At 41.9% G+C, this 22,777-nt stretch overlaps 1 protein-coding gene across 1 annotated transcript in view; it reads left to right on the forward strand.

The window, feature by feature from the left end:
- Nucleotides 1-22,777, forward strand: part of ITPRID1 (ITPR interacting domain containing 1) — a 43,291-nt gene that overhangs the window by 11,734 nt on the left and 8,780 nt on the right. Inside the window, exons 5-6 of the mRNA XM_061464725.1 lie at nt 3,804-4,366; nt 6,989-7,043. Of these exons, the coding sequence (XP_061320709.1) occupies nt 3,804-4,366; nt 6,989-7,043 (618 nt within the window). The remainder of the gene's footprint in view (nt 1-3,803; nt 4,367-6,988; nt 7,044-22,777) is intronic.

Raw genomic sequence — 22,777 nt, forward strand, 5'->3', positions numbered from 1 at the left:
TTGTCTAATGATTTTTCAATGATGCCTAGCAAGAAGGAGTGAGTGGCAAATTCATGTTTATTAGATTTTAAAATGGATTGCATCTTAGAGTGGGACCTAATCTATCTGTCTTCAGTCCTAAAACTGCACCTGTATTTTCAGGCAGATGCCTACATTGTCTTGTAATGGCAATGAGGAGAACAGGTGCTTTTGAAGGTCTCCAGAAGATGCCTCGGAAAAAAGACCTTCAGTAGAAGGTTCAATTCTAGAGATGTCCGTTGGCATTTACCTCTCCGTGAACAAATAAGGGAACTCTAGATTCCTTACTGTTGGAGGACTTCTTCACCAGGGCATTGGAATGAAAGTGCCAAAATGAGGCAGACCATGCACCACCTGTAGAGATTCCAAGACTGCATTGAATGACTGTTCCCAGAGATGTGCTGAATGAATTCAGTTATTGTCACCCTGTTAAGTTTATTACCACTGAGCCATTTCAATGCAAATACAGTCTGAATCCCTCTCATTTGTCTCTAGCCATGGAAAACGAAGAAATTGTTTAATCTGAGTTAGTGAATACCTGAGAGGTTATCTGATTGTCTGTTTACTTTCTCCTGTTCTCTGAATCAGCAGAGAAACTTAATTGATTTGGTGCAATGTGTTATTCTGAGAAAGTGAGAAACAAGGAGAAAGATTATAGTTACAGTATGGAAGACAAGAAACCTGAAAGAAAGAAGGAGAGAGGGGTGAGAGAAACCAAGGACTTCCATAGCAGGGTGTTCCCTCTCCACTTTCATATTTAATTCATTTCCCAGTGCAGCCTTTTTCTGTTTATGTCTGGCTCTTCCCTGCAGCTGAATATAGTTTTCTAGGCCTCCTTTACTGCTGATTAGACCTTTTAAAATACATGTGGATCGTTATAGAGTTACATTGTTCCCTCACTTAGTTCTGTTTCTCCACCATTGTCAGAGAGGGTTTTTAAAAGGTTTCATTCACAAGACTAAGGTGCATTTTCAAAAACATCGATCACCCTTTCAGTTTCTCAGCCAGATCCAAAAGAAAAGTTTATCTCAATCTTTAGCCAGCTGAGAAAATGTTACTGACCTCATTAGAAGTGATATTTGACTTCTCAGCTGAGGAAGTAGCCTCTTGACAATCAGAAATGGTCTCAAGTGAAAAGTAGTTATGCTTCTGAATATATTGCTCCCCAAATTCTTTGAAAACTTCAAGTTTCTGAATGCCTTAGTTCAGAAATGTTGAAATGTTTCAATCTGACACTTAATAATATGAAACCCCACCACATTTCAGTGCCACCTGTTCTTACTGCCATATCTAAATCTATGTCGGGTTTGGTGTCTTGTTCCAGTGGATTTTTCACACTCATTTTCAAACTCATTTCTGACTCAACTGCTGCAAGCCCCTCACTGGAGCTGTAGTTCAAGTCTCACTATCCTCTGTGAGATGAGTGTACTAGGTGGACACCATTTCCCATGATACATGGTTCTGCCATGACAAGCACAGGTCACAAATATATACAGAAGCCTGTATGTCAAGAAGATACATACGTCAGCCTGTAAATACAGCCCTAGAAGAAAAATTAAATGTAAATTGCTAAATGCATTCTCTGAAGTACAGCTTCAATTCAGGCTTTGATTCAGTATTGCCAGGACTCAAGCTGAAACAGTCTAAAAAATAAAGGAAAAATATTTTAACGTATGACAAAGTAGACACTGCTGACATTTCATTTTTCCTTTTCCTGAGGAGAAAGAGCAATTCTTGATTTCCCCGCTGAAAGCTTTGGGGTTGTTTTTTTTTTCTCCAAAGTCTGCCATTTGCTGTTCAAAAAAGATCTTGATTGAAAATTTCCTGCTGGTTTTGGCAGTGTTCTACATTATTTCATTGCACTGTGGGCCTACTGAAGACTTTTCAACTCTTCCACGGATATTACTACATCAGCCTATGTAATGTTATACATTTAAGGTAGGAGGAGCAAAATGGTGAGCTTCTCTTCCTGTATTATAAAGTGGTTGATCGTAAAGTCATTAGAAGCCCTATAAAATACATAGATTCTATTGAAAATTCATTGATCATTTTTACAGCATGGCCATTTGAATTTTTGGCTGAAGTTTCTGGTGAAAATAAATCCTCATTTACGTCCTTTAGTATGTCATCTGTGCTACAGTTTTAGACTGGTCTGCAAGGATTAAAGAAATCTTACCAGCCTCTTGCCTATTTGAGAAATGATCCTTGGAGAGCACACCTAAAAACTGAAGGGACTGCTTGCCTGGAGGGAAACAGTCCACGGAGCAAGGCTGCCCCTGACATCATTTCTTTATGACCCATGTATTTATTACAGTTCACGTGAGCAATGGGATTTTTTTCTGTTGTTCATTTACTATGTCTGGTGTAGCTTGATTGGTTCTTTAGGTGTCCCAAGCTCTTTGAAATGACTCACAAAAGCTAAACAGTGTGTAAAAACTATTTCAAATTGCAGCAAGTCTGGTTCTGGTTCAAGCCCAAAGAAGGACTGGACTGCTGTGCCACCGTCAGTCAAATGAGATTAGCATTTTGCATTTTTATGGCCTGATGTAGTGGGAACCAGATGAAATACTGAGGATAAAATGTGCTTTACACAGAAAGCATATGGTAGCAACATGAATGTACAAAACCCAAAATTGCTTAGTCTGATGCCCCAAATTTATGCAAATGGAAACTACACAGCACTGTGTGTATCTCCTTTAAGCCATATCAGGTGAGACCTTTGCCTGTATATCTTAAAAAGCAGCCATATTTTCCTTCAGTGTTACAAATCAGGCAATGTCTGGGACAGAGACAAAAAGGAATATTCCTGAGATATAGTAGCTATCAGGAGATATATGTCACAGTATTGGTCCCCAAAGCAAAGCACCAGCTCAGATCCATGTTAAATATCCCCTTGTTGTCTAATTGTCAGTGAAGCAGCATTAGCAACAGCCTGCATGCAGACTGCATGCAGTAAATTTGGCTGCTCTCTAAGAGAAATGGCAGCCAAGAAAGTTAGCTTTTGCCATCTACTGTCCTCAATGAATCGCTCAAGGAAGGAGGAGTCCTGGTGACATGGTCATTGCCTCAGGACAGGTACAAAAACAACATGCAAGCAAATGCATTGTGTTTCTTTGTATAAATAACTTCATAATGTTGTAGTGATGGAAATCTCTGCATCCCTTAGAGAAAAAAAGATTTTCTTCTCTTTAGATGTTATGCCATTTTAAAAAATGACCCTGAAATTACAGGAGGGTGGTACAGTGAAAAGAATCTGGGAACCTTTATTCAACATTGGCTATGAGTTTCTGGGGGATAAGGGTTTTGCTTTGCGCTGTTGTGAAATCAGGAACACAGCTTCTGCGGTCAATTTTTGTCAGTTAATGCCTATATGCATTTTGCAGTTATCCTGGACAGGTGCCAGCTGTAAACATTGGAGATCAGATTTTAATAACTTTATTCACATGAATTTTAATAAGTCCTCAAAAACCAGCATCCAAGTCTGGCCCAGCCAAGCGGAGAATTTCAGGCTGGATTCTGTAACCTTTATTCACACAAAACAGCATTCAGCTGCACTTGACCCAACAAATTCAATGTTGTGTGTTTGCCTAATAAAAAGAACTATGCAGTGACGTCTGTATGTAGCCTGAATGGATCCTCTGGAAGCAAATGGAAAAATTTAGGCACTTTTGAATGAGATACTTGTTATGTTTCTTGGCAATGACAAGTTTGATAATCATTGTACCTGATTATTTCAAATTACACCTTTAAATAACCATGTTGCCTTCCATTCTGCCAAACTTAAGAACGTTTTCGACAGCTGGAAGTACTTGACCATGTAACGAGTGCACTCTCATCGCTGCTGACCGGCATCAATACCCAGCAGACCAATCTCCTGGATACTACGAGGAGCAGACCTGTGGTGACACAAGCAAAACGGAGAAGAATAGGACAGCTCCTGAAAAGGGCTTCTCGGCAGACACTGCAGCTGAAACAGGGCTCACTGGCACCTGGAGAAGCCAACTTGCCCAGCAGGAAAGAGCAGCCCTGCTCTAGTGCAGATACTGCTGAGAGGGGAACAGTCCAGGCATACTCTTCTGCACATGTTACATTGAACTGTCTGACCAAGGGGCAAACTCCCAGAGACAAAGGTGCCTCAGCATATCCCACATCCCAGCGTTCACTGGCTCCATCAGGGAAAGCCTGGGCTCCATCACAGCAAGTTGCAAAACCGCTCCACCTTTCTCCTGTGTCTGAGGTACCTGCTAAAGACAGGCCAAGAAAAGAGCCACCTTTGCTTGTAGCCCACACACTTAAAAAAGTGGCCAACCTGAACTGCAAGCTGCCAGACTCATTTGAAATGGAAGAGGTGAGGTGTACTGTGCTAGCAATGTATCACTACCCATATTTACGGTGTAAGTTTGGATTCCCTTTTTGAGGACAGAAGCTAAGTTATTTTCAACAAGCACCATGAAGCAGCACTATGGGAAAGAGCAGTAGGATTTACACTGCTCATTGGGGTTTTGATTAGTTTAAATTGTCTTTGTGTTAGGAGACTGTCAAAGAAGTTGGCGCTGAAGTTACTGAGATAGGATTCATTCAACCAGTATGATAGTGTGAAGATGCCAATGTGTTTTATGTACTGCTAGGTTGGTGGGTTTTTTTTAATAGAAAGAGGTTGCAGGAACACTAATACATATGGTAAAGGATATTTTTTATAGATCCAATCATTAACCAGGTTTGGGTTTTTTTTCCCTATCTTTTTTTCACCCCCTCAGCTCATTTTCTGGTATGCTCTTTCAGAAAGTTTCGTCACAAGATTAGCCTTGATTTTCTAGCAGTGTTTGAAATACTTTATCGCTCTGTAAGCTGAGCATCTTAGAACCAGAATAACTCAGAACAGCAGCTTGTTCACATATCCAGTCTGTGAAGTCCATGATACTCAGCTCCCTGTATGTTTTAGCAGCAGTGGGCTGTCAGTGGGTGTTCAACATGAAGTAGCAGAGACCAGGATACTTGCCAGTCTCTTTCTTACTTCCAGAGTTGTTATATGAGCAGCAGTTTTTCTGGCCATATACTGCAGAAAAAGGGCAATGACAGGATACTCTCCAATCATACAGACTCCACTGGGATGCCAACAGGGATACTAATGCTTTTCCAGCCATCCTTCAAGAGCAAGGAAAAGGAAGGAGTCCAAAAACTAGGCTCTACTGTAAGAATCAAAGAAAGGAGGAGAAATGGAATGGTTGAAGATCCCCTGAAAATATGTGGAGAATGAGAGGGAGGGAGGAAAGGAGAAAAGAGAAGGGAGGAAGGAAAGGAAAGAGAGAGCAGCAAGTGACAGGAAAAGGTGGGAGGTTTAAAAAAGTTTTCAATTCCTTAAAGCTTTGGAAAAGGTCAGGTTAAGATGGCATTCTTCCTGAGGAAAGAATATTTATCTTTCCAAGTCCTTCCAAAGGTGTCTTTTGTGTTTTTCTGTGAAAGGTTTGGTGCAGCTTTCAGACTCAAGAATCAGCACGGGCCTGATTATCAGCCTCCGTGGGGAAGAGGGTGTCTTTCAGAGATGTCCAGCACAGTAAATTTATAGTCTCAGAGCAGCCCATATGTCTCTGTATAGCACTTAACATGCTGAAGACCTTACTTGGAATATTGTGAGCAGTTCTGGTGTCCTCAACATAAAAAGGACATGGAACTGTTGGAGCAAGTCCAGAGAAGGGCCACGAGGATGATCAGGGGACTGGAGCACCTCCCGTATGAAGACAGGCTGAGAAAGTTTTGGCTGTTCAGCCTGGAGAAGGGAAGGCTGCATGGAGACCTCATAGCAGCCTTCCAGTATCTGAAAGGGGGCCAGTAAGGATTCTGTGGAGGGACTCTCCATTAGGGACTCTAGTGTCAGGACAAGGGGTAACGGGTTAAAACTTCAACAGGGGAAGTTTAGATTGGGTATAAGGAGGAAATTCTTTACTGTAAGGGTGGTGAGGCACTGGAATGGGTTGCCCAGGGAGGTTGTGAATGCTCCATCCCTGGTGGTGTTCAAGGCCAAGTTGGACAGAGCCTTGGGTGACATAGTTTGTTGTGAGGTGATCTTAAGGTCCTTTCCAACCCAACTATTCTGTGGTTCTATGACTCGCAGCTCTGTGAGTAGAGGCTCACACAAATGTGATGACATTGACTGAGCAGTAAATACTGATGAACATAAATTGCCCAGTTTGATGTCCAAGACAATTTGGTGAATGCTGTATGCTCAAATTAGACAGGGTGTATATTGTTTAACTTCTGAGTGTCCTCTACCACATAGTTAAGTTAAGGCTGTAAGAACAGTATAATGACTGAAACAATCAGGCCACCTAAACTGTTAGCCTGGCAATGGCCAGTAGGAGATGTATGGGGCAAATCCTTCTCTTGTATTGTTGTAGCTTTTGACAATGAGGGGTTTAGAGATCTCTTGAGCTACACAACATGTGTGTTCATGTGTTACTTGTATCTATAAGGTTCCCTTTTCTATTAAGCATTTTTCTGAAGGAGTTTATGCAGCACCGTGACAAGATGTTCCCTTCATACTATGAAAAAGTCAAATGGGTCTTCGTTCCTAGAGCAAAAAGAAATCCCAACCTTACATGCACTCTCTGGCAAGAATTTGCTTCCATATGGTTACATTTCCTTGGGTTCCTTCTAGTAAGTAATTTTTTTTTTCCTAGGGATATTTCTTTGAGGCTGTTCAAACAAGATTGTCAGTGTATTTACATGTTGGGAACCTTCATGTATTGATGACTTTGAGCAAGGCTTGGAAAGGTTCTGAGACTAGAGTGTGGTTTATGACAAAAACAAATACTTTAAAGAGGAAGCAACCAAAAAAGAATCATCTGAAAGATTTTACATTTTCACATGGAAATGTAGAGATTTTTTTTCCTGTTTTTAGTCCTACCCCCCCTCATAATAAGGCATAATCATTACCATCATTAATAATTGTTCCTCCTCTCTTCCTTTTCAGATTCAGAGTTTCGAGGATGAAACGCTGTATGGAAATGCTCCTGCCATCGCTTTAGGTGAGTGTTAAGAAACAGACAGTTTGGCCAGTTTTGTTTTTAAAACACTGTTCCCATGTAGCTGCTTCTAAAATTTAACCAAACAATACATTTTCCCTCTGCTCCCTTGATCTCTGGCATTTGGATGTATTACTCTAGATGTGGCAGTCTAGAATAATGATGATATGACCAGATAAATCATAGGGGTGTAAAATATACTCAGCTTGTCAGGCAGACACAATGAGTGCACATGAAAAGGTACCTCACATGCACAGCTTTGAGTGTGTGGTGTCCCTGTCTGATGCTATAAGCAGAGCTTTCTACTCTTCCAAGCAATACTAAAGCTTTGCTCCTGCTTGGTGAATTAGTTGTCAGATTCAGATGACCCTTCATCTGCCAGGTCTCAGACCCCTAGGAAATGACAACCAAGAGACTGGAGATAGTGGCTCTGCAACTGCTCTGTACCCAGCTCAACCAGGACCATGCAAACAGGTAGTTGTGGTGTCAGCATGGCCTCTATCCCGTTACCTGAGTATCCAATATTACATAGACTATCACCCCATGAGCTGACATAGCACTGAATCATGTGCTAGAAAATAAGTGATTTGAGGAGTCTATGAAAGGATTAAGAGCAAAGCTGTTAGACCAGACGTTATACTGTCATTTGGGGCAATTTGAGTTTGGATCCCGAGTAGCTTTTGCTGTCAGTGGCGGCAATATTGGGGAAATGGCTGTTCAGCCTCCAGAGCAGGGAGCACTCGGCCCTGATCTCTAGAGACCCTTGTTAACCAGTGCTTAAAGCAGGACTGGCATGGGGGGGTGGAGAGGGTTATTATTATCTTTTTTAATGGTACAGAAACTTCATGTGAAAGAACTAATGGATAGCAAGAACAAGATAGAGAGCAACAAGGGTGAAAGTTTGATGAGCCTCACTTTCTGGGGACTACATTGTATTACTTTAGGGGAACCAGCACAGATAATTAAACAACCCAAGTTCATACACAGGTATCTAAAAAACCAACTCAGCTATCCACTGATGCTGGTCATTAACAGATGCCATTGGCTGGAGTGCCATTGCAGGAGTGATATCATGAGCCTGTTGAAGGCAGTGGCATAAGTCCTACTGACTTCAGTGAGGCCAGTGTTTTCATCTAAACACTGTGTGGGGGGTTTCTTAGTAAATCCTAGAGCCAAGTAAAGGTGATGGAGTAAAGGAAGAATTCCTTAGTTCCAAAGGGCTTATTTTTGTTTTCACATGACCTGTAAGCATACATTTGCTGCTCTGCTACAGGGCTTTTTAACTGTGTAATAGATTGCATACCTATGACATTCAGCTGTTCTTGCCATATCTTCTGGCAGGGCTGTATGCGTTCAGTCTGTCTATGTGTGGCTCCAGTGACTTTTGGGGCTTAATGTCAGGTCCTTGTTGTTATTCAGACTGTATGATTTGTCACCTGAGTACCGTGGGGTTATTTTGATTTTATTTTCTGATTGATGTCTTGATCTTCTTGAACAAAGACAAGCCCCCATATCAGTATGCTCATAGCAGTATCTATACAAAGAATAGCAATTCCCCAGGACTGGTGCACTGAAAAACACCATTTGGACAAACATTCAGTGAGAAATTAAAAAAAAGGAGAATGTGGACATAGATCAGTAGGGAAAAAAATAAAAATGTAATAACGTACCCACAAATGCTTCTTTTTTCCTTTCTTTGCCCATCTCTAAAACATGGCTTTGCTACTTAATGATGAAGGGCATAAGTTAAAGGATTTAATGGACTATATAGGTATAGCAATCACAATGTAAGGAGGAAAAAATAAGTATGTGCCCTGAATACTCTTTTAAGACACAGGAATAAGCATGTATTTAGCAGTAATTTCATGACAGAAAACACTGAAAGTAATTATTTGGTTTGAATTCTGATAAGACTATAATCCACGAAAGTGGTCAGTCAAAATCATACAAGTCAACTGAACTTTTGTAAGGTTTACGCCTTTGCAGAACCATAATTCTATTTCAGAGTTTTGCTTAAGCACTGGAATATTTCTCCGTCCCCCTCTCTCTCTTTCTCTGTTGTTTTAGTGTCATTAATGCTTGGCCTAAATTTAAAGTGGATATTTCCGGCTGGTTTTTACAGGTTTTTTTTCCATATTCTGTCTCTTTTTCCCACTGCTCTTAAATGGTGCCCTCCTCCAGACCCATGGGAGCTTTGTTGCAATTTCAACGTGCTCTGCATCATGGAAACAGTCTAAAAATGGCCGTCTGTGAACGTGGTATTGTTGGTAGTGAACAATACCTCTCTCTTAAGAAGGTTCCTATCAAATTCAGCAGAATGTGTCTCAGACCCATAAGTAGGGGTCCTCAAAATAGGCATGAGTGGGAAACAGAGTCCATCAAGAGCCTGTACAAGGCAAACTTCAGCTCCCAGGAGATCATGTCTGAATTTAGGGTTTGGCCTCCACATTCCCTTGGGCACAAGCTGCCTATTTTTCAAGGCTCATGCAGTGCCTGATACCATAAGGGCCCATTCTCATTTAGTTGTGGGCTCTGTTGGAAAGGGTGTGAGTGAAGATGAAGATGTGAGAGCCTGACGTGACCCTGCTGAAATGGGAGCTCACCTGAGCAGGAAAGTGCAAGGTTCTCCCTTTGAGAAGAAATAGAGATCAAGAGGAACAGACTGCTTTGCCTAGATGGAGCATATTAGGGACGAGTGACTTATGGAAGCGCTTTTCCCAGTGGTATTGTCCCTTGGCTCTGTAGCCTGGCCTCAATTTTAGTCCAATTGCTTAATTTTCTACACTCCCCATGAAAGCCAATTCCCTGGCTGCTGTGTGTCTTCTTTATATTTCTCCATAATGTAGATTCTGGCTGTTTAACTGCAGTAGGCTTTATGATAAGGCTTTTTTTCCCCTCTCTCTTGGCAGAATGCTGAGACTTAATTTTAAAAGACGCTGAAACCCCCAAACATCTCCGAATGACTTACAGGGGAAGCAGAGTGTTTTCTAGCTCTGTTTTAAAAAATATTACAATCTTTTTTATTAGGCAATTTTATCATTGTTATAAATAAGTAATTGTACTGGGGAGAAGGGATAATCCTTATTTAATTAAATTCATCTATACTCCCAGGTTGGCAGCAACCAGACATATGTGAGACTAATACCCACAGCCTGCCTGTATGCATGTGCAATTAAAAATTCACTCTACAGTAGCACTGGCAGTTTAGTGTTGCTTTTGGCATTTACAAATTCTTTTATTTTGTGACTTTTTTTTTTACCATACACATATGCTGGAGCAGATGTTGCTTATTTGTTGTTTATTCAAATCTGTAGGCTCTGGCAGCTAACTCCATTGTTCTGTAATGAAGCTTTATTCACTGTCCTGTATTAGGACCCAGCAAATGCATGACAGGCAGAGTTAGCTCTCAGCAGGAACTACAGTTATTGTCCTTACTTATTGGCTGTTTATATTCTAAAGCTCACAGTTGAGAAAGCTGGCTGGGCAGGGTAAGGGGCTGGGGATGATGTGTGCAGAGGAAAATTACTTGACTCCACTCACTGTATCTTTGCCCTGATGAGGTGCAGGCTTGCATGTAAACTCATCTGTTGCAGGATTTCATATTCAGCTCTTGAAAAATAGAGCTGTTCTCTCCCTCCACCCCCTCTTCTGCCTTGTTCTCCCCCACCCCACCCCACCCCACCCCTGCTGCTCCTTGCTTTTTCAATTAGCCTTTGTAAAGAGCTGGGTTTAACTAAAAGATGTTTCCGTGTGGCTCACCCCTGTTAACTCAGCACGTGCCAGAAAATTCATTAGCAGCAACGCCTATTAGGGAGGCATCAGAAGTCGGTGCTATTTCAGTGTGCATTCGAGTCACCCGCTCCCCCTTGCTCCTTATTTACTTCCTTCTCCATCTGTGGGACAGCCACGTGCCCAAAAGGCAGGAATTCCTGCACGTCGCTGACCCAAGCGGACACACTGAGTGCCAACAGAAAGGCATTAGCCTGCTGGAAAAGCCCTTGGTGTAGCCCAAGAGGCAATCAATCAGGGAAGTAACCACCTCCATCTGGCTCACTGTGACATGGTAGCTCGCTACCGAAGCACTTGTGATTCATCTTGTCCCAACGAGTGATGCCAGGGATTGCATCCACCCAGTTTTTGCAGCAGCTGGGAACGTCCTAGCTTGCCCGCATGCTGAGCTAACACATTAGCTCCTGTGACTTCTCAAGTAGCAATTCCTTCAATTATCACACCTTCACTCCTCCTACTCGCCAACTCCTCTGATGGTTTGGCACCATGGGAATATTTGCAGGATGCAATTGGTATCTCTTTTAATTGACTGAGTGCCAAGAATGGGAGTCTTGTTTGTTATCTATTATCCATTGTAACTTCCGCCTGCAACTGAAAGAACAGTGCCTTTAGAAGTGCAGGAAGAAAAGGCGCATCTATTTCCTGTGCTTCAACGAGCCCAGGGGTTTCCATGTACCTCTCTCCAGTTTCAGAATGAAGAAGTGAACAGCTATTTCGTATTTTGTAGTTGCTGTAGTGCCTACACAACACTTTATGTATGACACAGTGACTTTTAGTTTTAAGTACAGATTAACAGAAAGTGAAAGGCAAAGAGATGGCCAAAAGCAAGACTTGTTAAAGCTGCAGTCAGAATCTTAACAACAAAAATCCTACAACTGGTCTTGTGTTGAGTCTGCCTGACATTTATGTGAACTTCAGCATTGGTTAATGATAACGTACATTCTCCAAATATGAGTCTTCCCTTCATAAAACATGATGAATTATAGATCTATAAAAGATAGACCCCTCTTGGCAACAGTTTAATTTTCTGCAGGTAGAAGGAGCAAAGGAGACTTCCACTTTCTTTGGCTGCTTTGGGTTGCCTCCATTTGTTTTATGATGTTGCAACCCACACTTTTCCCATCTTCTGCACATGGACCATGGAAAGGCCTTCTTATTCTTCCTTATTTCTTACATAAGGCATCTGTAAGTGAGAGGAAGCTGTGCCATCTTAATGCACTTCTTATCCTGAAGTAGTCTGAAGGGAAAATCCTGCCGTCCCAGGAATGAGCAAAGACCAGGAGAAAGAACAGATTGAAAAGCAAAGTCGTGAAATGATGAGTCATCAAACCTTCCTGCATCTTTTCGCCTTCTAGAAACATCCTGAGTTGTCTGGTTCCCTGAAAGGAGTCCTTCTAGAAATACAATTTGCTTCTTCAGCTCTTGAGAATGCCCTGGCTGCTTTGCTTTGTCACAGTCCTCCTTGGTGTATCTCACGCACTTGCATGTCGAAGTTCAGCAATGGAGGTGGTGATGCCACGTTCACCAGTACAGAAACTAGATGGGCAGCAAAGAAAGGAAGGGCACCCACCAGTGGTGCCAGGACACCCTGCCTGCAGTCCTCAGGTTTAAGAATCCATCCCAAGAGCTTTGCAGGGTTGTATAATTCTCAGTGAGTACGTTCCTGAAAGTCATTGTCCATTCATTTCATTGCATATACGTGTCATACTTTAGGTCCTACTGCAGCAGGCTGATTCATCCTAGTGAGAAAGGATATGCATACAACGTATACTTAAGGCAGATGGCCTAGTGAAGGTTATAAAACCTGCTGTTGTTTAAATCATGGGGGTAAAAAAAAAACCACCGTAGGTATTGAGGAGAACAACCAAATACTTAAGTGACATCAGTTTAGATTAAAAGCAATAGTGTCTTACACAAGGAAAGTACTGAAATGAAATCGATTGTGCTAAAGTTGTGCTGAGATTTTGAAAGGTCTTTTATAATATTTCTTCCTCTGCCTTTTCTTCCCATGCCCTCAGCATGGGAGGATCAGAGCCTTGCCAGTGCAATTGCAGATCTCCATGTTGCTATAGTAATTGTTCTAGTTGACAGCTAGACCCTTTGAACCTTCCTGCAAAATTCATAATCCCAACCCCACATCCAGCTCAGGCTTTGAGGCAGCTCTGTGAGAGCATCCATACTTTTTCTGATGGCACTTCATTGCTTTGCTGTGGCTGCTATGAGGGTTGATTCACCTATCAGTGACACCTGTGAGAAGAGGATGACTGGTGTTATCCTGGTTGTATTTTTATGTTCTGGAGAACTTCAATTTCTTTACAGGTGTGAAACATGATTCCTATTCCACACATCCTCTACATACTTGCCAGCTACTGGGTGTAGCTGTGGCTGCCCCATCCCTGGCAGTGTTCAAGGGCAGGTTGGATGGGGCTTGGAGCAACCTTCTCGAGTGGAAGGTGTCCCTCCCCATGACAGGGGGTTGGAACTGGATGAGCTTTAAGGTCCCTTCCAACACAAAACAGTCTGTTTTCTCCTTGGGAAAGTATCACTGACAAAGAGAGGAAAACTTACTAAGCCTGATGCTCTTAGACATCCTGCTCACAGTTTGAGTAGAGCTATTATAATTGACTGTTGATTTCTGCAAAGAAGCCAGATACCTGTTCTGGACTCCTAATTGCTTTGGGCACTACTGACCAGGCAGAAGTTGCAAGACCTACCAAAAACATAGGGATTTTCACTTATTTTTTCTCCAGGGTCTCTGTAAGCACTGCTGGAAGCCATCCTCCCTTTTGTGAGGTGTTCTCAGTTGCAGAAAGCCCTATGAGGCTCCCTGCAATCGCTTATTTTTTATTCATTATCTCTGTGCAGCTGCTACTGGGAGAAGTTGTGATGTAACGTGATCTACAGTGTAGGCTGATGACATTCAGCTCTACCTCTCATTTTCATCAGAAGCAGACACAACCATCACCCGTCTCTCCCGACATTTGGCAGCAGCACGAATCTGAATTAATGACAGTTGGCTGAAGCTCAGTTGAAATAAGATGGAAGTGATACTGATTCTCAGGGAAAAGTAGGAGGAGAACCTGGCAAAGTTTGAAGCTGTTTCATCAGCTGAGGGAAGATAAAAGACCATTGTCAAAGTGACTGCAATCTCAGGTTTTGACTAGATTCATCACTACTTCTAACCTCCCAGACTGCCGAAACATCATTTATCACAGAGAACTGCCTACAGTGTTCTCTCTTTTCCTGTCAAATTCAGCCCTTAGATTACTCATTTATACTTCTACCATTTCTAGGGCAGTGTGTTCTTTTGTAGGACAGGCAGGAGATGATGGGAAGCTCTGACTCGCGGGGAAAGCAGCTGCCTTGCTCCCGAGCATGGCAGTTTGCAGGGATGCGTCTGCCACTCTCAGCAACAGCGTGGGAGATTCACGATGTTGATCTATATTACCAAACCTAACATGACCTCCCTCCTCACCTACATTAAAGGTTTTCTGAAGCTCCAGTAAATCTATTACAGGAGGTTTACAGAGCTGTGGACCAAATTGTAGTGAAGATATTCTTGAAAGGTGGAGACTTCTGAATGGGGAACCTGTGCCACTAGTGCCCACATACATCAGTTCTTACCCCTCTAGAGATACACGGTGTGACTCATTAGTGCAGGGAATTATATCCTTTTTCATTCATGTACAAGGTAGAGAACATGCTTCTTCCTTTGCCCATATTCATCTCTGATTTGAGTAGGGAGGAGAGGAAATGAACATTAAGAAAAAAATAAATTATTTCATTTATCTTTAATGAGTAGCTTTATGGAATATTACAGCTAATTCAGTCCTTCTCTAAAGCTTCCTTCTACACACGGGCTTGGGACAGCCTGTAATGCGGAAGAGTGAGAGCGCCAACCAACCCACCCACCAGCCCCAGGCATTTCACAAAGGAGTATATTTATACCTGCTGTCACGGCACTGACTGTAGTGCACAACAGATGTACTGAAGCTAGTTTTAAATCAGTAAATATGTGCACCAGCTTTGAAGCATCCTAGCATGTAGCGCAGGTACCAGTGGCTGTCTAGCCACAGCACTGGGGAGCTGACAGTGTACCCTCTCACTCTGCTTTTCAGACAGGTTTTGCAACCTGGGCAGTGCTCCAGGCTGCTGTGCTCTGCCTGACGGCTCTGCTGTGCTCTGCCTGACGGCTCTGCTGTGCCACGAGCATGCTAGACATAACCACACTCTACACTGAATCTTAAGCCAAAAACTTGGCTGGAACTTTGTGTAAAACTGCTTTTTTTCCTCGGGTGTTCTGGAGGAGGGCTGAAGCTGAATGCTCTGATGATAGATGTGGATTTGCTACCTAGCTATGTCTGTCATACTCTAGGCTGGCACAGTTTGTGTCTTTAATGCTCCGTGACCTGGTTCCTACAAGTGCTAATAACTGCTATCTGGAGAGCATCTAGGCCAATGTCCTCCCAGGGGAATGTAGACACCTACAGGTCTACAGGGAGCCAGGTCCTGGGTGAGGATGTGGAGCACAGAGTGTGCATTCCAGTGCCTGTGGAGCTATGCACGTGTTTCCTGCTGTGAATGATGGCTGTGACAGCCAGACACCAGTGATAACCATGTAAAGAACCGCAGGATGAGCATGGAGATGAAGCAAGATATCAGTAGCTGTCACTTGTCATATGTGCCCACCACCTTTCATCCCTCCTGGCCCTGTCTCACCTCCTCGGGGTGCAGCATATGTGCATTCATGTCCACCTGAAGTGGTTGCAGCCGCGAGGACTGCGGGGCTTTCCCCTCCTTGTTTGCAATGAGTCTGGCTTCACACCCACAAAATGTATAACTGGAGTCCTCCATATGCCAGTGGTACCCAAAGTGATGGGGAGAACATTGCAGAGTGTGTGAGAGCTGAGGAAACTGGGTTTTGACAAGCAGAAGGAAGTAACTTCAAGAAGAGTCAGGTTTTGTTCACCTTGTCAGTAATTCTGGGCATAGACAGTTCTCCTGTCCCATCCATACAGCACCTATCAGCATGGTGTGGCACAATTAATAATAGAAATTGCTTCGTGCAGAGATTTTTAAAGATATATTTTCACCCAGTCACACTGTGTAAGATGATTGACATGAAATTCCCTTTCAATTCAAAAGGAGCAGGGGGTAAACAAATTTAATAGCTACGTTTGGTTTTGAATGCGAATAGGAGCTTTTGCTGCATCTAGTGCATTTTGGGGTGTATTATTTGCTTTACAATAATGTGACTATTCTGATAAGATGGTTTATCTCATTTCTGCTCCTTTGGAAACACGATTTGTGGTTTATGTGCTGCTGCCATCTGGTGATTGTTCTCATGAAATGCAGCACAAAACAGCGGTACAGAAAGGGGTCGGTCAGCGCTGCAGCCCTGCTCCAGTTGCAAGCATGACCGGACTGATCTCTTTTACGGACAGGTTATAGAATCGTTTATTGCGTTTGGGTAGAAAATAAATATAAAGTAGATCTTTCTCACCTCAGTTTGCTTGTTCACCATTTCTGCAATGTGGAAAGTGGATCAGGGTTACAGAAGCTGGACAGAAAAAGACTTAGATTTTCCCTTTGAGAGATCAGTGGTACAAAAGTACATAGTACAAAAGTACTATGACTACATTCATAGTCAACAGCCACTAACCAGTGCAGTTGCCTATGGGGGAACTACTTAGACTAAGTGAAGACAGTACGGTATGCTGGGAATGAACGGATTTTATGGGACACTTACATAGGATCAAGTTTTTCCGCATACATGGGAACTGATATGAATAACAACATTTCTTTCCACCAAATGCTGACAGTTGTACAAAATCATTTCTTCTAGTGCATCCGGTTGAGTGAGCTTCAGCAAGTCCACTGTTCTGGGTAACAGCACTAAAAAAAATGCTTACGCAGAATGTGTACTTTCAGTGGAGTTTTATTAGCTCTTAATAGCCATATTGTGGAGTGTGATACTTAAAAATTGGTGGTATCTATCCTTTGACTAGCAGGAGAGGGATGTAAGCTGCAGCAGCTCTCCCATCATAGGACTGGGTCATCTGTAACTGTAACTGTGCTATGTAGCTGACTTACTCCTCTAGAACATAGCCAGCTTGTCCTGCAACATCATTTTGCATGGTGCTATAGGCAAGGCAGTGTTGTTAAGGATAATTTATGGATTTACCAATTTGCAGAGCAGGCAGAGATAAGAGTGAAACCTCTAAATGAGATGGATCCAGTTAACTACTCAAATGAGCCTATTTCTGGTTTGAAAGTACTGTTTGAAAATGTATTGTTGAAAGCCCCTTTTTGGCATGTAAGATGCAAATTCTTGACTTTTTTTTGCTTTATGATGGAGAATCAGAACCTTCACATCTTCTGCTTGCTGCCACTAGAGCCATAATGCTGAGCAGCTTTGGTGGACCAAGCACTTCCAGTATGTGATGCCTGTGTTTGACAAGCGAAAACCCCAAACATCCAGGATGCAATAAAATACCTATTCAGTTCTGGCACTTCTGTGGACATAGTGTGATGTTCCTTCAGCACATCTCTTAATGCATTTGACTACTATTGAATTCAACTGTCATTGAATGGATATGTTTAAGGCAAAATCAGTGAGATATTTGTGTCTCCACTTAACTCTGGGTGTGGGAATATTGCACATTGATTTAAGCCTGAGCCTAGTTTCCCTGCTGAATTTAGCCCAAGTGTTTAAGCTGCAATGAAGTTAGTGCCTTGAGAGTTTTGTGTGAGAGACACTGCAAATTACTTTTGCTAATAGAGGAAAGCAGGAAAGACATGTTCTCAGTCCTTCAAGCTTCTTTTTCTTTGAAAAAGCATCTCACTAAATTGAGGCTTCGGTGCATTGTTTAGTCCCGTCTATGTAGCAGATTTAAAAATATCTGAAATTTGAGCAGCGTTGCTAGGTTGCAATTGGCCATTCTGCTTTTTCCTGTGACAGGATGAGCAGTCCAGATTTTCATTTGTGATTTTAAAGTTCATATTTGCACAAATGCTCTTGGCTTTGAAGTTTCTGTGCCTTTGCTTCCTCACGTACTCAAATGATGTCGAAAACAAATATTGAAGTACATTCATCAGTGTTAATGTGGTCCAAAAGACATGTAAAAAAATGTGCTATTATTTACAAGCAGTATAATAGCTCTCATGGTATCTTCTGCAGTTTGCAAGTATTCTCCAGGCTGGGAACTAGAAAAAGGTTGTGTCGTTTGCAGCCAAGTCCACAGAAAACCAGCTGTGGAGTCTTCAGAGGAATGCAGAACTGTACTCTAGCACTGATTTTATTACTGATTAGGGAATATTCTTTCATTAATGGTAAACCTAGGAGCCTGATAGTTTCAGAAAGTTTCTGTAATGAAGGCTGCTGAAAATGGGAGCCACTGTATCTGCATGCAAATAAGGGGAGAGAAAATGTCTCTTAATGAAATTGGACTGATCAAGTAAAGGGTTGGAAAGCAGTGGGAGCTTTGGGGTTTGGAAGGCATGTACTTTCTTACACGATACAAAATGAAGCAGAAACCTGATTAGTAAGTTCCTCTAGCCTGTTTTTATTTAAAATTCAGGCAGAACAGAAATGGGATGCAGGAGCTAAACTATCCCAGTTCAATTAGCACAGAAAGGCGAAGAGCCAAGGTTTTCCTCACCAAGATCTTCTGGGGCAATCCTCAGGTTTCCTCTTTCCAGCATAGCCAGATGTACTCTCCACACAGGGCCCAGAGTTGTAATTTTTAGTTCATAGTTGAATACGGTCTGCGTCTTTACTTCTTCTCCAAACATACTTTATCTTTCCTTGGTGTGATGCTCTGCATGTATTTGCAGAATCTCTACAGGTTTTGGGTGTCTCTACACACCAGGAGAACTGAGTAGAGCTACATGAATAATAGATACTTTGGTTCAGTGGCTGAACCAAATGGTTGGGGAAAAAATGCAGTTTGGGTAGACTAGAAACAGAAACATGTTTTGCTTGAAGTTCAGGTGATTTAACACATTTTTTTGCACCATTCTTCAAATTAAGAAAAAAAAAAAAGTTGCTTTCAGGAAAACAAAACAAAAACTGTTAATCTGAAAGAGAAAGGTGAAAGCATCTAAAACTGTCAAAATGAACTATGTAAATTTTGCTGACCTGACTCCCCCCCCCCCCCCCATATATTTGGCCAACTTGTGTCCCTCCTTTAGGACAGTATTCCAGTTGCTAAAAGGCTTTAGTTCATTTAAACATAAGGAATTGTTGTTGTGAAGAAGCGGTGACCTTGGCCACTGCTGAAAGGTCTTTAGGTGCTAGTCTATTCTGGCACAAGCCGCTAGCACCAGCGTCCAGTCTAGACATTTTCAGATACCTGGTAGATAGAGGAATTTGTCCTAGGAGACATAGCAAAGACCTGCTTTGGACCCCTGCGAAGAGTCAGTCTCCTGCTAGAAACTTGGGCTATGTGTATCCTCACTGGGGAGCAGGGCCTGCCAAGAAAAACTGGACTGTTACCATTGGCAAGCTATTAACATTGCTGAAAAATTCACAAAGAGGGAGACTCGAATCCTCATCAGGCACGGTCTAATTTGAAGTGTCACTTAACTGCTGTTAGGGACACTAAGAGGAAATGAAGTGATCGATCGGCTCACTCCACACCCAAAACACAGTTTCCGCGCTATGCAAATGCTGCCTGCCATTATGCAAACATTACTTGGCTCTGGTATACAGACATTACACCAAACTATATTTACATAGGTTGAAAGCTAGCTGCCTCAAACTGAAAAGGCTATCATGCTTAATCTGGTTTGGGCACAGCCCCAGCTTGCACTGCGTCCTGCCTTCCCAGGACAGCCCATCTCTGTGTCTCTCCCAGGGCCACATTCTTCAGCATGAAGTCCTTGTGGGAGCACTTTGGCAACCTCTTCGTAGCTTTTTACCCACCTTGAGTTGGAGGCCTGTGTTCGCTTTTACTGAGTCTTCTTTAAAATTCAGGCTTCCACTGAAATCAAGGGAATTGTGACTGGCTTGAATAAAGCATTACAGAGTCAGAGAAACATCTCATCTTCCAAAAACCCCGTATCCTCACCTGCCTACCTTCAACAAAGCTTGGCATACTGGGTAGGATCTTGCAAGTCCATGTGGGATGTAATGATTAAATTAGGCATCTGAATGTATTTGGAAAAGAACTGCAGCTCAGACCCTCAGAGACATCGCTTTGCACTGACTGTATGTGGAATTTAAGCTTTTACTATGTATTAGGTCATCTTGTATCTGCTATGCACGTAGGTGTAAATTTGAGGCCTAATGCAGTTGAAGGTTATTACTTGGTCTGAGGACAGGAAATCACAGTAACAAGCACAGGTGAACTGTGCTTAACATGGTTTGCATTCTACTATACTTTTATAAGTTTCTATTTTGCTAACATAAAAAGTTTTAGAAACTGGATTTATACTCAGAATGGTCATTAGATTCTTGCCACAGAAAATATATGGAGTCAGTCAGAGATCAATATGATCAGACAAAAGCCATTTATTATAGCGTATCAATCCTTTTTATACTGTTTCTCTGCCTCAGCTTACAATAGCTTGTTGTATTATAATCGGATACATTTTCTCGTAATACACCTCAACTACAGTTACATTTACAATAGCTCGCTGTATAATATTGGATACATTTACAATAGCTCTCTGTGTTATAATTGGATATATATGCAATAGCTTGTTGTATGATGATTGAATACATATACAATAGCTCAGTATACTATGCTTTGATACATATTCCTGCAGCACACAGCAACTAGTAACAATGAGCATATGAGAACTTAACCTTTAAAATTTGCTAACAGTCCACTATTTTGTATCTTAGCACAGTCCAGTTTCTTTTTATCTTGCTTGCACTGCTACTTTTGCTGCTGCTGCTTTTGCTTCTTTACCCATGTCCTCCTTCATCCTCTGTTCATGTCGAGCTCCACATAGGCACTTGCTGACTTGGGAATGTGGCCATTCTTTGCTAAAAATCCATCCACAGGTTCTACTGTATTGCCGTTTTTCAATGAATACATAGACAGCCTTTCAGAGGGCTTTAAACCTTGATTTATTTAGATGCCTTGCATGTTTTATCAATGAGAACCATGATAGCAAATCACACATCACACCTCCTTCCTGGGCAAGTCCATGGAGATACATGGAGGTCTTTCTGTAGCCTAACTGCAGTGATATTAACTTGGTATGCAGACATTTTATCCAGTCTTTAATGTCTCACCTTTTACCTAAAGATCAGCCCTTAGTCCACTCTCCCATGTTTTGGGTAGCTGTCTAGCTAGAGCAGAAATGTAAACGTAGGTGGGAAGATTGCACTGTTGTTGACAGGTACATCACATTTAACTTAATAAATGAGTCAAATCTGGCTGCAGAAGATGAATTCTAGCTGCACTTACTCTTCCATCAAAAGCTACAGGGTTTTCACTTACATGTGGCGTGCCAGCTACTTTGCCTGCACACCTAAGGAGAAAAACAGGCACCTTAAAACACTAGGCAAGCAGATTGTGGTCTTCTAACTGCAAACTTTAAAGCCTGAAATCAGCTGTTAGGTTTGTAGGATTTTCAGTATTTGAAACTCAAATAGTTTGAGTCTCGGGTTGGTTGGAACTACAGCAGCTGAAGCATTTCAGCTTTTCAAATCTTTCCCTAAGCCTTTCTTCATTTTTATGTGTGGAAAACTCTAGACCAGAACAGCACACTGGAAGCAACAGCTGGCAAAGATGCAAAGGGTAATTGAAACAGCTTTAAAAAAAGTTTCGAGAATGTGTAGATCAGCCCACCTTGGGGAGAAGCTGGACCATGATGCTGTTTGTGGGAAACTGCAAGGAAGAGTTTTGAGACCACCCACAAAACCAGGCAATTTTCAGCAGCATCACTGCAGATTTTATAACGTGTGAAATGGTAACCACATATTTCTCATCCAAAATAAGAAAGTGACTGACTGGCTGGTGTGCTGAAGATGATACCAGGACTAACAATGCAAGTAATTAATTTCAAAACCATAAAATGATAGCTGCTTTTGATTTTACAGTTGCTGCCTACAAATAGATTGTGTGATTTTCATTAACTGATGTCCAAGATACATTTAATTAGAACATAGTCCGTTAATGTGTGAAAATATAATTTGTAGACTGCAGATTTTTGCATTTTCCAATTCACACAAATGGGAATTAATAACTCAGGTCTCAGAACTGTTTGGTGAATTGTCATTTTCCATGGATACAACCAGAAGATAAAAAGCCCTAGTGTTCAGTAGTGGTTATATATGCAAGGAACAACAAAGGAAGTGTAGCCAGATTGTCTGTCTCCATTCCTTCCATTCCCCTCAGCCTGCTCCCCCAGCTCTACCTCTGGGTTTGTGTCAGCTATCTGAGAATGAGGGCACTATCTGAGGATTAAAGTTACCTGAAAGTGTAAGTTATCCAAGGGCTGATAGGTATCAGGATGTACAGAATAACTGAGGGTTTACTTTCAAGCATTTGTACTTTTAAAAAGGGCTGCCTTTTATTCATTAAATCAGCCAGTTACTGGTGTATAATTTGTCTAATTGCAAAAGTTGGGGTAAGAATTAATTTAGCCAGATGGTGTGGGTGTTAAATTAGAAAACTGGATTAGTAAATCTGGAATACTGTCCTCTTCCCTTTTTGTCTTGCCATGCAATCCTGTATCATCTCTGTTACTGTGATTTCTTGTCCTCAGACCAAAAAATGGCAAAGATGATACTTAGTGCCTCAAAGCAGAGACAAACAGGTTTAGGGAAAGGCTGGGGTAGATTCCTTTGCCTGCAGGAGTCACCTGGTTTAAGCCACCAAAACTACACAGATATGAATGAGACTTGGTCTGAGCCAGTTCTAACAATCAGAAGTCAACATTTTATAGCAAAACAAGCAGTTGGCTGCTTTATGCGTTATTTACACAGTATG

Source organism: Pezoporus flaviventris, unplaced genomic scaffold (genome assembly GCF_033815535.1).
Source record: "Pezoporus flaviventris isolate CSIRO_AGI_PZ_B2104156 unplaced genomic scaffold, CSIRO_AGI_Pfla_v1 ptg000037l, whole genome shotgun sequence".
NCBI classification, from domain to species: domain Eukaryota; kingdom Metazoa; phylum Chordata; class Aves; order Psittaciformes; family Psittacidae; genus Pezoporus; species Pezoporus flaviventris.